Here is a 13,672-nt window from a genome sequence, read left to right as displayed (position 1 = left end):
TTCTGTCTACATTACTAGGACAATTATGTCCCATGCATTTTTCTTAATTTTTGAGACCATTGTTGAAATAATGTTTCAAGGACAATGGTGTATAAAGCTAATAATTTCTAAATATAAATATATGTCCTTTTTTTTTTTTAATGAATGAATAATAAGAAAATGATGTCACATCAAATAAGATGTTATTTTAGCTTATTTAACGTTTATCAAGAAAAATAATAAATACAAAATATAATTTGTTAAGTTATTTTGATATTTTATATTTCTTGATGAGAAGAATTAATTTTTTAATACTACAAGGAATAGATGAAAATAATTACTTCCTACATGACAAAAAGATTGGCTTGACTCGGAATACGAAGTCCAAACTAATTAATTTTGTTGTGAATTTGAATATAAAATTTATACTAATTTTTTTGAAATAAAATTTATATATAAAATATAAATTAAAAAAATTATAAATTAAAATAATTAACAATCAAAATAATTAAAATATAGTAAAGAAAATTTGTATTTTCATGTAGACATGAACATTTAGTTTAATTTTTTTTTTTTTTTTAAAAAGTGAGATACTAGGTGTATTTTTCATACTTCATTTTAAAATAAAGGTCCCATACATTAACGCTTCCTTTTTGCGCTTTGCATGTTGTTCGAGGAAGGTTCGGATCATATGGATCTATTTTCGCTTAAGTGAAGCTAGACTAGCTGAGCCTGGTCTACTTTAGCGAAGAATTTCCTGCACCAGCTGTGCCCGTTTTTGCAAAACTAGGTATGCTTTACTAACATGAGTTGTGGTGCAGTAATGAGGCTGTTCCACCCTTAATCAGAGGTTGATGATTCGACCCTGAGTATGGAAAAAATTCTGTTGGGCGCTGCCACTTGAATGGACCCTGCGGTGCATGATCCGGACTAGTCGAGACTTCAATGCGGGCACCAAACACTGGATTAGAAACCAAAAAAAACTAGGTTTGCTTTTTCAAAAAAGAGTCTTGAAGTAGCCGGTGAAATTGTTGTTATGTGACCACACAGCCCTTTGCAGAAATGTAAGGTGCATACAATAGATTCTCGTGGTCTGACCCTTCTTTAGACCCATAGTTTCTGTCACATGTTATTTTCACTGCTTGAACCAGTAACCTCGCGGTGTTTAAACAAAAACGGGGTAGGGTAAAGGTGTACAAACAAGAAAAAGAAATCTAAGGCAGGCTATAATCTATATCCACCATGAACATGATGCTGTCATGAGGTCCACTCACTTGTTGATATAATGATAACCAACGAACTCCTCCATCCCTCAAACAGCCTAGAAATTTGAGCCTCATTTTAAGCTCAATTCCCATTTCTTCTTAACCATTTAACACACACTTTCCCACCCCCTTTCAACAACAAACTACTTGGGGTAGCCATCAGCAACAATACCATCTTGTCTAAATCCATTAAAGGTACAATTTTTCTGTTGAATCTTGATTTTCTTTTTTCTAGTAAAGATTGATACTTTGGAGTTTGGAGGATTATCTTTCTGTGGATGTGAATTGATCTATTGATGGTGTGTTTGATTTTAAATTTTTTTCTAATTGTCAAACAATGTTTGTGGATGTTTCTTGTAAAGATTGATACTTTGGAGAAAGAATTTTGTGGGTGTCATCTATTTAGATATTTGGTAGTGTATGTGATTTTAAAATCTCTCTCTCATTTTCAATCAATGTTTGTGGATATTCCTCAATAAAGATTGAGACTTTGGTGAAAGAATTTTGTGGTGTCATCTTTTTGGATTGATCTTTTTGATTTGGATATTCCTAATAAAGATTGATACTTTGGAGAAAGCATTTTGTGGGTGTCATCTATTTAGATTGATCTTTTGATTTGGTAGTGTGTGTGATTTAAAATCTCTCTCTCATTTTCAATCAATGTTTGTGGATATTCCTCAATGAAGATTTGATTCTTTGGAGAAAGAATTTTGTGGGTGTCATCTCTTTGGATTGATCTTTAGATTTGGTAGTATATGTGATCTTTAGTGTGAGGCTTAGTGCACTGGACTGCCCTTTTTATGTTGCCTAATAAAGATTGATAATTTGGATAGAGAATTTTGTGATCCTTCTATGTTGCTTGGACTCTTCAAAAATGTCGAAGGTTGTTGTCAGATCCTCCAAAAGTAGTGTGTTTTTGGAGGATCCAACACGGGTGCGGTAACTTTTTTGGAGAGTTGAAGCACCATTTCCTCTCTTTGGATTGATCATTGATTTGGTTGTGTGTGTGATTTTAAAATCTTTCTCATTTTCAGTCAATGTTTGTGGGTATTTCCTAATAATGATTGATACTTTGGAGAAGGAATTTGTGGGTGTCATCTCTTTGGATTGATCTTTTGATTTGATGGGTTATGTGATCTTTAGCAGGAGTTTTAGTGTATTGGGCTACCCTTTTGATATATCCTAGTATAGATTGATAATTTGGATAATGAATTTTGTGGTTTCTTCTATGTTGCTCAGATTCTTTAAAAATGTCAAAGGGTGTGTGTCGGATCCTCCAAATGTAGTACATTTTTGGAGGATCTAGCATGGGTGCGGCAACATTTTTGGAGAGTCAAATACCATTTTCCTCTCTTTGAATTGATCATTGATTTGTAGTATATGTGATTTTGAAATCTTTCTTATTTTCCGTCAATCTTTGTGGATGTTTTCTAATAAAGATCGATAATTTGGAGAAAGAATTCTGTGGTTTCCTGATCGATAATTTGGAGAAAGAATTCTGTGGTTTCCTGACCTATGTTGCTGACTCATCTAAAATTTTGATGGATGTGTGTCACTGTGTTGTATCCTTCAAAACTAGTGCATTTTTGGAGGATCCAACATGGGTGCAGCAACATTTTTGGGGAGTGCAAGCACCATTTTTCTCTCTTTGGATTGATCTATCGATTTTGTAGCGTATGTGGTGATTTTCGTCTTTTTGGTTTGTTGATTTATTGTGCTGAAAATGGATGATCGTTTTACTATTGAAAGTGGTTCTTGGATCTGCAAATGGGTATCTTCCATTTGAGTTAAATGTCAAAAGCTATGTGGTTTGACTAATTGTTTTCTAGTTTGGATTTTCCTTTTTCATACTTTTCAGTTGATCTAATTCCTTTCAATCTGTTCTTTCAAAGATATACAAGTGATTAAGCATTCTCATTAATTGGCATTTACGTTGTTTTTTATTATTCAAATGAAAATTTTTTCACATAAAGAAAGAATTTCATTTACTTATTTAGCCACAGAACTTGTGCAATTAGACTGATCAGATTCATATCATAATGATTTAATCCAATCATATTGCGCAAGATCTTTATATGTTGCAAACCCGTTGTGCTGTTAAGAGATAAATGAAAGAGCTTAGCTGCATTTATTGGTATTGTTCTGTGTATTAGTTTTTTTTTTCACTTGATGTGAGTGTTTGATCTTCATTATTACATGAGATTTTTTTTTTTTACGCTTTTAGTTTTAGTAACATGAATATATCTTCTATCTTATACCAGAACACATAAAAGATGGCAGAAGGCGAAGATATTCAACCTCTTGTCTGTGACAATGGAACAGGAATGGTTAAGGTAACGACGTATTTCACTGGATTCTCCCGAACATTCGGTCACTTTAAAGTCAGCATTGCCTTACTTGAGCTGAAATACTAACTGTTAATCTTGTCCTGAAATTGTTAGGCTGGATTTGCTGGAGATGATGCCCCAAGGGCTGTCTTTCCTAGCATTGTGGGACGTCCTCGTCACACTGGTGTGATGGTTGGCATGGGCCAGAAAGATGCGTATGTTGGTGACGAGGCTCAATCCAAAAGGGGTATTTTGACTTTGAAATATCCAATTGAACATGGTATTGTTAGCAACTGGGATGACATGGAGAAGATTTGGCATCATACCTTTTACAATGAACTTCGTGTGGCTCCAGAGGAGCACCCAGTTCTCCTCACAGAAGCTCCTCTTAACCCAAAAGCCAATCGAGAGAAGATGACTCAGATCATGTTTGAAACCTTCAACACCCCTGCCATGTATGTTGCAATTCAGGCCGTCCTTTCCCTCTATGCCAGTGGACGTACAACTGGTAAGCTCTGTCGACTGCTTGAAACCAGTTTTTCTACTGAAGTATAAGATTGATTATTGGTTGAAACATTATGTTGGGTCCTGTTTATTAGGTAGAAAACTGAACTAGTGAAAACAAATTATTAAGTTAGTTGTGTTCCTCAGCTTAAAATCATGCGTCTGATAGTGGACTGTGCTTTTTGATGCCAGGAATTGTGCTGGATTCTGGAGATGGTGTCAGCCACACAGTTCCCATCTATGAAGGTTATGCCCTCCCACACGCAATCCTGCGTCTTGATCTGGCAGGGCGTGATCTCACAGATCACCTCATGAAGATTCTCACAGAAAGAGGTTACTCTTTCACCACCACAGCCGAGCGGGAAATTGTTAGGGATGTGAAGGAGAAGCTGTCTTACATTGCTCTTGACTATGAACAAGAACTTGAAACAGCAAAGACCAGCTCATCCGTGGAGAAGAGCTATGAGCTTCCTGATGGACAGGTCATCACCATTGGTGCTGAGCGATTCCGTTGCCCTGAAGTGCTGTTCCAACCATCAATGATCGGAATGGAAGCTGCTGGTATTCATGAAACCACATACAATTCCATCATGAAGTGTGACGTTGATATCAGGAAGGATCTCTATGGAAACATCGTCCTCAGTGGTGGTACCACAATGTTCCCGGGCATTGCTGATAGGATGAGCAAGGAAATTACCGCATTAGCTCCAAGTAGCATGAAGATCAAGGTTGTTGCCCCGCCTGAGAGGAAGTACAGTGTCTGGATCGGAGGATCTATTTTAGCCTCCCTCAGCACATTCCAGCAGGTACGCAAAATCTGCACTACGATCTGTTTACTGTTCATAATCTGCTTCATTTCAAAGTTGCACGTCTTAAAGCTTATTCACTATCGAGATCAGTAGTAGATTACTTCAGCATAAAAACCAATTTGCTTAGGTGACTATACTAAGGCTGAAAGCGTGAATTATATGAGAGCAAACGCTGTCCAGTACTTTCTATGCTAAATGCTGAGCTCTTTCAACGGAATGTGATGAACAATGTCAAGTAACTGAAAGAAATTTACTTACAAGATTCTTTTTTCATGAGTACAGATGTGGATAGCTAAGGCAGAGTTCGATGAATCTGGACCTTCAATCGTTCACAGGAAATGCTTCTAAATACAGCACGTCGAGAAAGAGATAACTTGAACAAGTATACAAACTTGCATTTCCAGAGCAGCACTGCTTCAGTTGGTTGCATATAATATGCTTTTCATTTGTATTTCCTTTTGATTATTTTTGTTTCTGTTACTTTATCTTCAATCTCAAACATTTGGTCATTGATATGAAAAAACAAAAAAAAGCAAGCAGTTCATGTTAATCATTTATGTAGAAGAATTGTATTTCAACTCCTGTGATTTGGATGATGGATAAAGAACTTTGTTGATTCGTTTTATATATTCTCTTGGTCCCAATTTTATATATTAAGATACATACTTCATTTCATATACATGAGAATTTCTTGAACTTCAATATAGTATATTGGAGTTATAGAGGAATTTTTCAAACTTCAATAAAGTGAGCTAGAGTTTCACATGTGAAAGAATTCCTAACACATCAATAACATTTTTTAGTATTCTAGCTAGGAGTATTTTCATCGAAATTTTATTTTCCATTAAAGAATGACTACTTCATAATTAGCCCACAGATCGGTGGGTGGGTGCAGGCTCTGAATTTTTTTTGGAGGAAACTTCTCGAGAGGTCCCCTAACGGGCAATTGAATAGATCAGGTTTGCATTGAGGGGTTGTAGGAGCCATTTTCCAAGCCAAACAAGCAAAACAATAGGAACTGCAAATTTTTGTGACTTTTGAAGGGTGGGTGTGGCCACCGAATTTTTTTTTGGCAAAACTTCTCGAGCAGTCCGCAGGCGGGCTATTAAATGGATCAGGTTGCGTTGGAGGGATTAAAGGAGCCATTTTCCTCGCCAAACGAGCGGAACGACATGAATTGCGAATTTTTTGCGACTTTCGATGGGTGTTAGTCCACGGAACGGTGGGTGGGTGCGGGCCTTGAAAAAATTTTTGGGCGAAACTTCTCGGGTAGTTCCCTGACGAGCAATTAAATGGATTGGGTTGCTTTGGAGGGGCTGGGGGAGCCATTTTCTAAGTCAAACGAGTGAAACGACAGAGATAATAGATTTTTTTGCAACTTTCGGCAGGTGTTAGCCCACACAAATCAGTGGGTGGGTGGGGGCTTTAAAAAATTTTTTGGGTGAAACTTTTTGGCGGCTCCCTGATGAGCTATTAAATAGACCAAGGTTGCTTTGGAGGGGTCTGGGGAGCCATTTTCCAAGTCAAACGGGCGAAACGATGGGAATTGTGATTTTTTTTATGACTTTTAGTGGGTGTTAGCCCACAGTTCGAGGGATGGGCTAGGGCACCGAGAAAAATTCTGGGTGAAATTTCTCGGCCAGTCCCACAACGGCCTATTAAATGGATCGGGTTGCTTTGGTCGGATTGGGGCAACCATTTTCCAAGTCAATCGGGTGAAACAACAAGAATTACGGGTATTTTGCGAGTTTCGGTGGGTGTTAGCCCACGGTTCGGGGGGTGGGCTCGAGCCTCGCAAAAAATTTTGTGAAACTTCTCGGACAGTAAACTCCGACGGCCTATTAAATGATCAGGTTGCTTTGGCGGGGTCAGGAGAGCCATTTTCCAAGTCAAATAGGCGAAATGATAGGAATTGCGGGTTTTTTCTGGCTTTCGGTGGGTGTTAGCCCATGGTTCAAGTGGTGGCCTCGGGCCTCGAGAAAAATTAGGGGCGAAACTTCTCGGGCGGTCCCCCGCCGACCTATTAAATGGATTGGGTTGCTTTAGTGAGGCCGGGGAGCCATTTTTCAAGTCAAATGAGCGAAACGACAGAAATTGTGGGTTTTTTGCGACTTTCGATGGGTCTTAGCTTGTGGTCCGAGGGGTGGGCTCGAGCCCCCAAAAAAATTCAATGCAAAACTTCTCGAGCGATCCCTTGACAGTCGATTAAATAGATCGAATTGCTTTGGCGACGTGGGGGAGCTATTTTCTAAGTCAAATGGACGAAATGACAGGAATTGTGGTTATTTTTATGACTTCCTAAGGGTGTTAGCCCATGGTTCGGGGGTGGGCTTGGGCCCCAGGAAAAGTTCTGGGCGGAACTTCTCAAGCGGTCCCCCAACGGCTTATTAAATAAATTGGGTTGCTTTGACCGGGGGTCGGGGAGAGTCATTTTCCAAGTCAAACGGCCTAAACAACAATAATTGCAGGTTTCTTACGACTTTCGGTTTATTTTGGATGAAACTTCTCTAGTGGACCCCCGACGGCCTATTAAATGGATCGGGTTGCTTTGACGGGGTTGGGGGAGCCATTTTCCAAGTCAAACGGGCGAAACTGTAGGAATTGCGAATTTTTTGCGACTCTTAGTGGGTCTTAACCCATAATTCGAGGGGTGGGCTGGGGCCTCGAGAAAAAATTTGTGCAAAACTTCTCGAGTGGTCCCCTGAGGGTCTATTAAATGGATCAGGTTACTTTGGCGGGGCCGAGGGAGCCATTTTTCAAGTTAAACGGGCGAAACGACAGAAATTGCGAGTTTTTTTGCGAGTTTCGATGGGTCTTAGCCTACAGTTCAGGGGGTGGGTTCTGGCCCCGAGAAAATTTCTGCATGAAACTTTTCGAGAGGTCCTCCGACGGCCTATTAAATGGATTAGGTTGCTTTGGCGGGGCTGATGGGCCATTTTCCAACTCAATCGGGCGAAACGTTAGAAATTGCAGTGCTTTGTGACTTTCGGTGGGTGTTAGCCCACGGTTCGGGGGTGGCCTCGGGTCCCTGAAAAAATTCTGGGTGAAATTTCTCGAGAAGTCTCCCGACGGCCTATTAAATGGATCGGGTTGCTTTGGCAAGGCCGGGAGTGATGATTCATATAGTCTCAAGTACACTAAGTACCTATAAATATTTGACTCTACATGAAGTGATGATTCATATAGTTGACTCCAGCTATTAAGGGCTAAAACATTTTTATTGTTATAACTTGTGATTGCTCATAAACAGCGAGTCTTGTATCCCCCTCTTCATCCCACCCAAGTTACTCACAAGGACCATTAACAAACATCTAGCTGAGTCATCTCAGTTTTTACTTGTAAAGTTGATTATGGCAGTATCTACAACTGTGCAAAAAGTTGATTATGACATTGTCTAAATAGAAAATTATTTACAATGCAGAAAGACACACTGAAGAAAACCTCCCTCCCCGACAACATGCACAACAACGAAAAAAAAATAGACACTGTTGCCTTGCATATGTGAATTTACAAATATCTTTTGCTTCCTAAAGAGTTAGATGCTCTGACAATGCCCTTGGGTTTTTTGTGAACCTTGTTGAGGTTCCTCAAACTCTGCTGTCATCTGCCACTGAGTACTGTAATTGGTGTAAGTTGGAGAGAGTCACCGTAAGCTTCGTTAGACGATGGAGCTCTGGCTGGCCATACAAAAGCAGGTTTCTCAGTGGGGATATTTGGCAGAACTGATTCCCCTGTAAGAATCTGTAAAGCTGTTTTCATGCTTGGCCTTTCATAAGGATTTGGATGGCAACAAGCCAATCCTAATATCAACACACATTCAGCCTGTTCTTCATCGAAGTCTCTATCCAATCTGACATCTATAGCATCAATGATCCTTCCAATCTTGTACATGTCCCATACATATTCAATGACTCTATTACAATAATTATTCTCCTCGTATTGTTTTCCAGGTTTTCGACCACAAGCAACTTCAAGAATCAGCACTCCAAATGCAAAAACGTCTGTTTCAACTGTGGCTCGGCCTATATGGAAACTCTCTGGTGCCATATAGCCTATAGTTCCAGCAATCTCTTTTGTTGAATGGTGAGTCTTTCCATTCACTTGAACTGTTCTAGCCAATCCGAAATCTCCTAACTGTGCATTGAGCTCCGAGTCAAGCATGATGTTGCTGGCTTTTATGTCTCTGTGAAGTACTCTTTTCTGACACCTATTGTGCAGATAATCCAGTGCTTGAGCAATCCCACAGATAATGCCATGCCTTATTTCCCAGTTAAGTCTCAACCCTTCTCTGATTTCGCCATTTTCTTCACAAAATATTAACTTGTCTAAGCTCCCATTTGGCATGAACTCATACACCACAAGGAGTTCATTGCTTTCGTAGCACCATCCTATCAATTTGACAAGGTTCTTGTGGTGGAGATTGCCTATGGTTGTGACTTCTGCTATGAGATCTTTTGCCCCTTGACTTGAATCTCTAAAGAATCTCTTCACAGCCACCTCTTTATTATCAGCTAACAACCCTTTGAACACTACTCCACATCCTCCTCTTCCAAGAATGTTCTTGGGATCAAAGTTCCCGGTTGCTCGTTTCAAGTCCTTCAGTTGGAATCTCTGAGGTGCAGTAGCCGAATTCTGAATCTGAATCTCTATGATCTCATCTTGGTCCAACACTTGCATCCTCTTCTTTTTTCTCCTCCAGGTGAAATATATGAAAACCCCACCTAAGAACATAACCAGAACCGATATTATTGGTATCAAGATCCACAACCACAATAGGCTAACTCCATTATTGTTCTCATTATAGTTCCCAATATCCGTGCTTGTAAAATTCCATGCCTTTATGCAGTTCAGCTGATTATATATCCCAGTTGAGGCTGAAAATCCCACGAAAACATCCTCGGGGAGATAACTAGAAAGATCAAGTGGCATGGAAATGATGGGATTTCTCTCATTTTCTCCTGTTTGATTACTCATGAATGTATAAACCTTCAAGATCTTGGATTCTCCATCATATCGTACACTCGCTATAACATCAACAGCTCGTGAAAGGTTAACACCACTATCAGTCAAAGAAATTTGATTGACAGAGTTGATGCTGTTTATGTCAATGCCAACATGATTATCATCAAGATCATCAAGATAACTTTTCCTCGTGTCAAATTCAACTGCAACTATGTTGTTTGAAGAAGATCCATTAGTACTTGCATTCACGATTCCAAGCCATTGCCCGTAACTTTTATCTGGGATTGTGTTAGGACCACTTTCTTTAGTCAATATGAAAGCCAATCCTTCACCCCATGGATCACTCTCAGGTTTGATATTAATCACAAACGTTGAATTAAACGATGCTGTGATGTTTTTTTTCCTGTTCCATAGATTCAAAGACTGTGAATACCATATTCTTCCAGACAAATTTGTAATGGAAGCTCCACGAGCATCGCCAGTTACTTGGAGAGCACCGAAGGCTATATAGGAATGATTAGTAGTGATGAGATCATTCGCGTCTTCCTTAGTGAAACTTGGGTAGCTGAAATTCAGACAATCCACCCTAATAACCAAAAATCCTTCCAAGAGAAGTATGAATGTGAAGAAAAGATGAACAAGGGAAGTTAAAGATCTAATCTTGCCTAGATAATACATATCAACATATAATAACAAAAACTATGTTTCTTTTTTTGTCTCAAGAGGGAAAATGTGGTGGATTGGTAATGAAAATCTATTGCAAATTTTGTGCATGACCGATAACTTTAAATGAAACAAAGGAGGATATAGTTTCTCCATTTTATGGAGAAAATTTCCAAGTAATTTGATCAATATGTTTGACTTGGACTAAGTAGCAACTTCCTATGTATTTCCACTAATATGTTAATATGCTTATGTTGAAAGTTGCTTTAAGAATGCAACTATTTTTTTTTTGTTTTCTTTAGTTTTTTTTTTAAGTACAATCCTAGTTAAATTAGGAAGTCCTATCTTTGGTAGGAAACTAATTAGTTATTCTAATTTTAGCAGAGGTAGGTTGTTTCTTTGTCCTATTTTTAGTTGGAATAGCAACTATTTAAGTTGCTAAGTTGATGATCAATTATAGACTTTCTTTTAACAAGAAAATAATCTCTCTCTGTCTCTCTGCATATTCTCTTCTTCAAACTCCATCTCTGTTTCTGCGGCCAACTTTTAAATTGAATTCCTACGTTGTTTCCCTTTAACGGTTTTAAACCAACAATTGGTATCAAAGCTTTAATCTTAAGGGACCTATGAGTGTGTCCATCAATCTGATCCAGTGGATACCATGAACGAAGAAGCAAATTTTTCTTCAATGGCACCACCAACTTTCGATGGAGAAAGTTATCAAATCTGGGCAGTTAGAATGCGGATATATCTGCAAGCTTTGGATCTCTGGGAAGCTGTTGAAGTTGAATATGAGATAGCTCCCTTGCCGGACAATCCCACGGTGGTGCAGATTAAAACTTACAAGGAGAGAAAAACCAGAAAATCAAAGGCACTGGCATGCTTATTTACTGCAGTTTCATCTAATATCTTCACTCGTATCATGTCTCTTGAATCAGCGAAAGAGGTATGGGATTATCTCAAAACTGTGTATGAAGGAGATGAAAGGATTCGAGGGATGCAAGTGTTGAATATGATCCGTGAGTTTGAGCTGCAAAGGATGAAAGAAAGTGAAACCATAAAGGAGTACTCTGACAAACTCCTTAATTTAGTAAATCACATCAGATTGTTGGGTTCTGCTTTCAATGATTCAAGGATCATTGAGAAAATTCTAGTAACGACACCTGAAAGATTTGAGGCTACCATAACAACCTTAGAAAATACTAAGACATTGTCCAAGATAACACTTATAGAGCTCTTAAGTGCTTTTCAAGCTCAAGAGCAACGGCATGTTATGAGACAAGGAGGAGTTGTCGAAGGTGCCTTACCATCCAAGCATCATGATGATGGACGTTCGAAGAAGAAGAAGAATAAGACGCACCAACCAACAAATGAAGAAGGTGCAGCGCACAATAACAAAAACAAAACAGGTGGTTTCAAAGGAAACTACCCTCCTTGTAAGCATTACGGCAAGCTCGGGCATGCACCTTTCAAGTGTTGGAAGAGGCTTGATGCTAAGTGCACTAAGTGAAATCAGCTTGGGCATGAAGCAATCATCTGTAAAAATAAAACTTAGCAACAAGATACAGAGGCTTGAGTTGTTGATGAACAGGAATAGGATCAACTCTTTGTTGCATCATGTTTAGCAAGTAGTGTCTTAAGCGAGTCGTGGCTGATCGATAGCGGATGCACAAATCATATGACTTGCGATAAAGATATTTTTAAAGATTTGAGCCCTACTAAAGTTACAAAAGTTAGGATCGACCATGGTGGTTATATGCCAGCAAAAGGAATGGGAACCATCACAATTGAAACACAATCGGGCACTAAAACAATTTCTGATGTTCTTTACGTACCCGATTTGGACTAGAACTTGTTAAGTTTTGATCATTTATTAGAAAAAGGTTTCAAATTATATTTTGAAGATAAACATTGCTTGATCAAGGAAGCATCTGGACAAGACCTATTTAAAGTCAAAATGAGAGGCAAAAGTTTCTCATTAAATCCATTGAAAGAAGAGCGTGGATTTCACCAATCGCGTGTAGAGCTACCTCTGCTAAAAGAAGACATTCCACCTGATGATGAAGGCTGGCTTTGTCCTAGTTGCGATTGCAAAGTTGACTGCATTGACTTGCTTAATAATCTTCAAGGAAAAGACCTTTTCGTCGCTGACAGCTGGGAGAAAGTATATCCCAAGGACGCTGCTACTACGTCTGGGGAAAAGCTAGATGATATCGCTGGACTTCCATCGGATGACTCGGAGAATGGCCTGCCTGACATACCTTGTCCGAATGAAGTTTCTGCTAAGCATTGAGGTGAAGAAATTTCTTCGCCTGAGAATGATTTGGTGTTGTCGGGAAATAATTCTGGTCTTGCTAGGGGAGGGGGATTATGCTCTCTTAATGGATTCTAGAATATGACTCATTTGGAATATGATTCTGAGTGTAAGCTTTACTTGGAAAGTAATATTTCAGTTCAGAGAAAAGAGAAAAGAGATGCCTGAAGCTGCTAATGCTGATAAATTATCAGAACTAGAACTTGAGAATGCTTGTTATGAGCAGCGTGAGAATGCTACTCAGTCAGATGAGCTGCCTTTGCCTAGCAATTCCCAATTAGCCCAGGTTGAATCCTGCCAGATTCTTGGCAACAATTCAGTGGGGGATTCGGCTCTCACACAGTTTGGAGATCCTTGCTGCAGAACATCAGCTGCATTGCAAGAAATCCAAAAGACAACAGGTAGTTCATCAACCGAGGAAAAACTCAAAGTTGGAGGTATGAGCACCTCTGAATCTCATTCAAGTGGTAAAAGAAAGGCATATGGAGAAGTCACCACCAAGAGACTCTGCGAATCCTTCAAGGAAAATAATTATCCTGACTGTGACGTAAAAGAGAATTTTGAGCAAAGTGGTGGTTGGATAAAAGCATTACCTGAAGAAGCTGAGACTGAGAAGATGCATTTGATGACTATGGTGGAGCTAGTACATGGTATGAGAGGTTGTTAGTTATTGCCGTGCAGGGAGCGTTTTTCAATTTTTACTTTGTGCTTTACTTGCTGTTCCCCAAGCTTGCACACAGAGTTGTTGGTCATCTGGAAGAGGAGGCTATACACTCATATACTTTGTATCTTAATGATATTGATCGTGGTGAAATTGAAAATGTCCCTGCTCCTGCGATAGCAATTGAC

The 13,672-nt window shown here is 39.1% G+C and overlaps 2 protein-coding genes across 2 annotated transcripts; one reads left to right on the top strand and one right to left on the bottom strand.

Annotated features, from left to right (window-relative positions):
• The first annotated feature begins 1,144 nt into the window (after positions 1-1,144).
• On the top strand, positions 1,145-5,509 carry LOC107843797 (actin-66). Its single transcript, XM_016688188.2, has 5 exons — positions 1,145-1,439; positions 3,506-3,577; positions 3,686-4,079; positions 4,268-4,881; positions 5,167-5,509. The coding sequence occupies exons 2-5, from the start codon at positions 3,518-3,520 to the stop codon at positions 5,230-5,232; spliced, it is 1,134 nt and encodes a 377-aa protein (XP_016543674.2). The 5' UTR covers positions 1,145-1,439; positions 3,506-3,517; the 3' UTR covers positions 5,233-5,509.
• A 2,744-nt stretch (positions 5,510-8,253) lies between these two features.
• On the bottom strand, positions 8,254-10,651 carry LOC107845148 (probable L-type lectin-domain containing receptor kinase S.5). The gene has a single exon (XM_016689401.2). The coding sequence runs from the start codon at positions 10,522-10,524 to the stop codon at positions 8,485-8,487; it is 2,040 nt and encodes a 679-aa protein (XP_016544887.2). The 5' UTR covers positions 10,525-10,651; the 3' UTR covers positions 8,254-8,484.
• Between the last annotated feature and the right edge of the window lie 3,021 nt (positions 10,652-13,672).

This window comes from Capsicum annuum, chromosome 10 (genome assembly GCF_002878395.1).
Source record: "Capsicum annuum cultivar UCD-10X-F1 chromosome 10, UCD10Xv1.1, whole genome shotgun sequence".
NCBI lineage: Eukaryota > Viridiplantae > Streptophyta > Magnoliopsida > Solanales > Solanaceae > Capsicum > Capsicum annuum.
The sequence above is the reverse complement of the archived record's forward strand: the minus strand, read 5'-3'. Positions and strand labels throughout refer to the sequence as shown.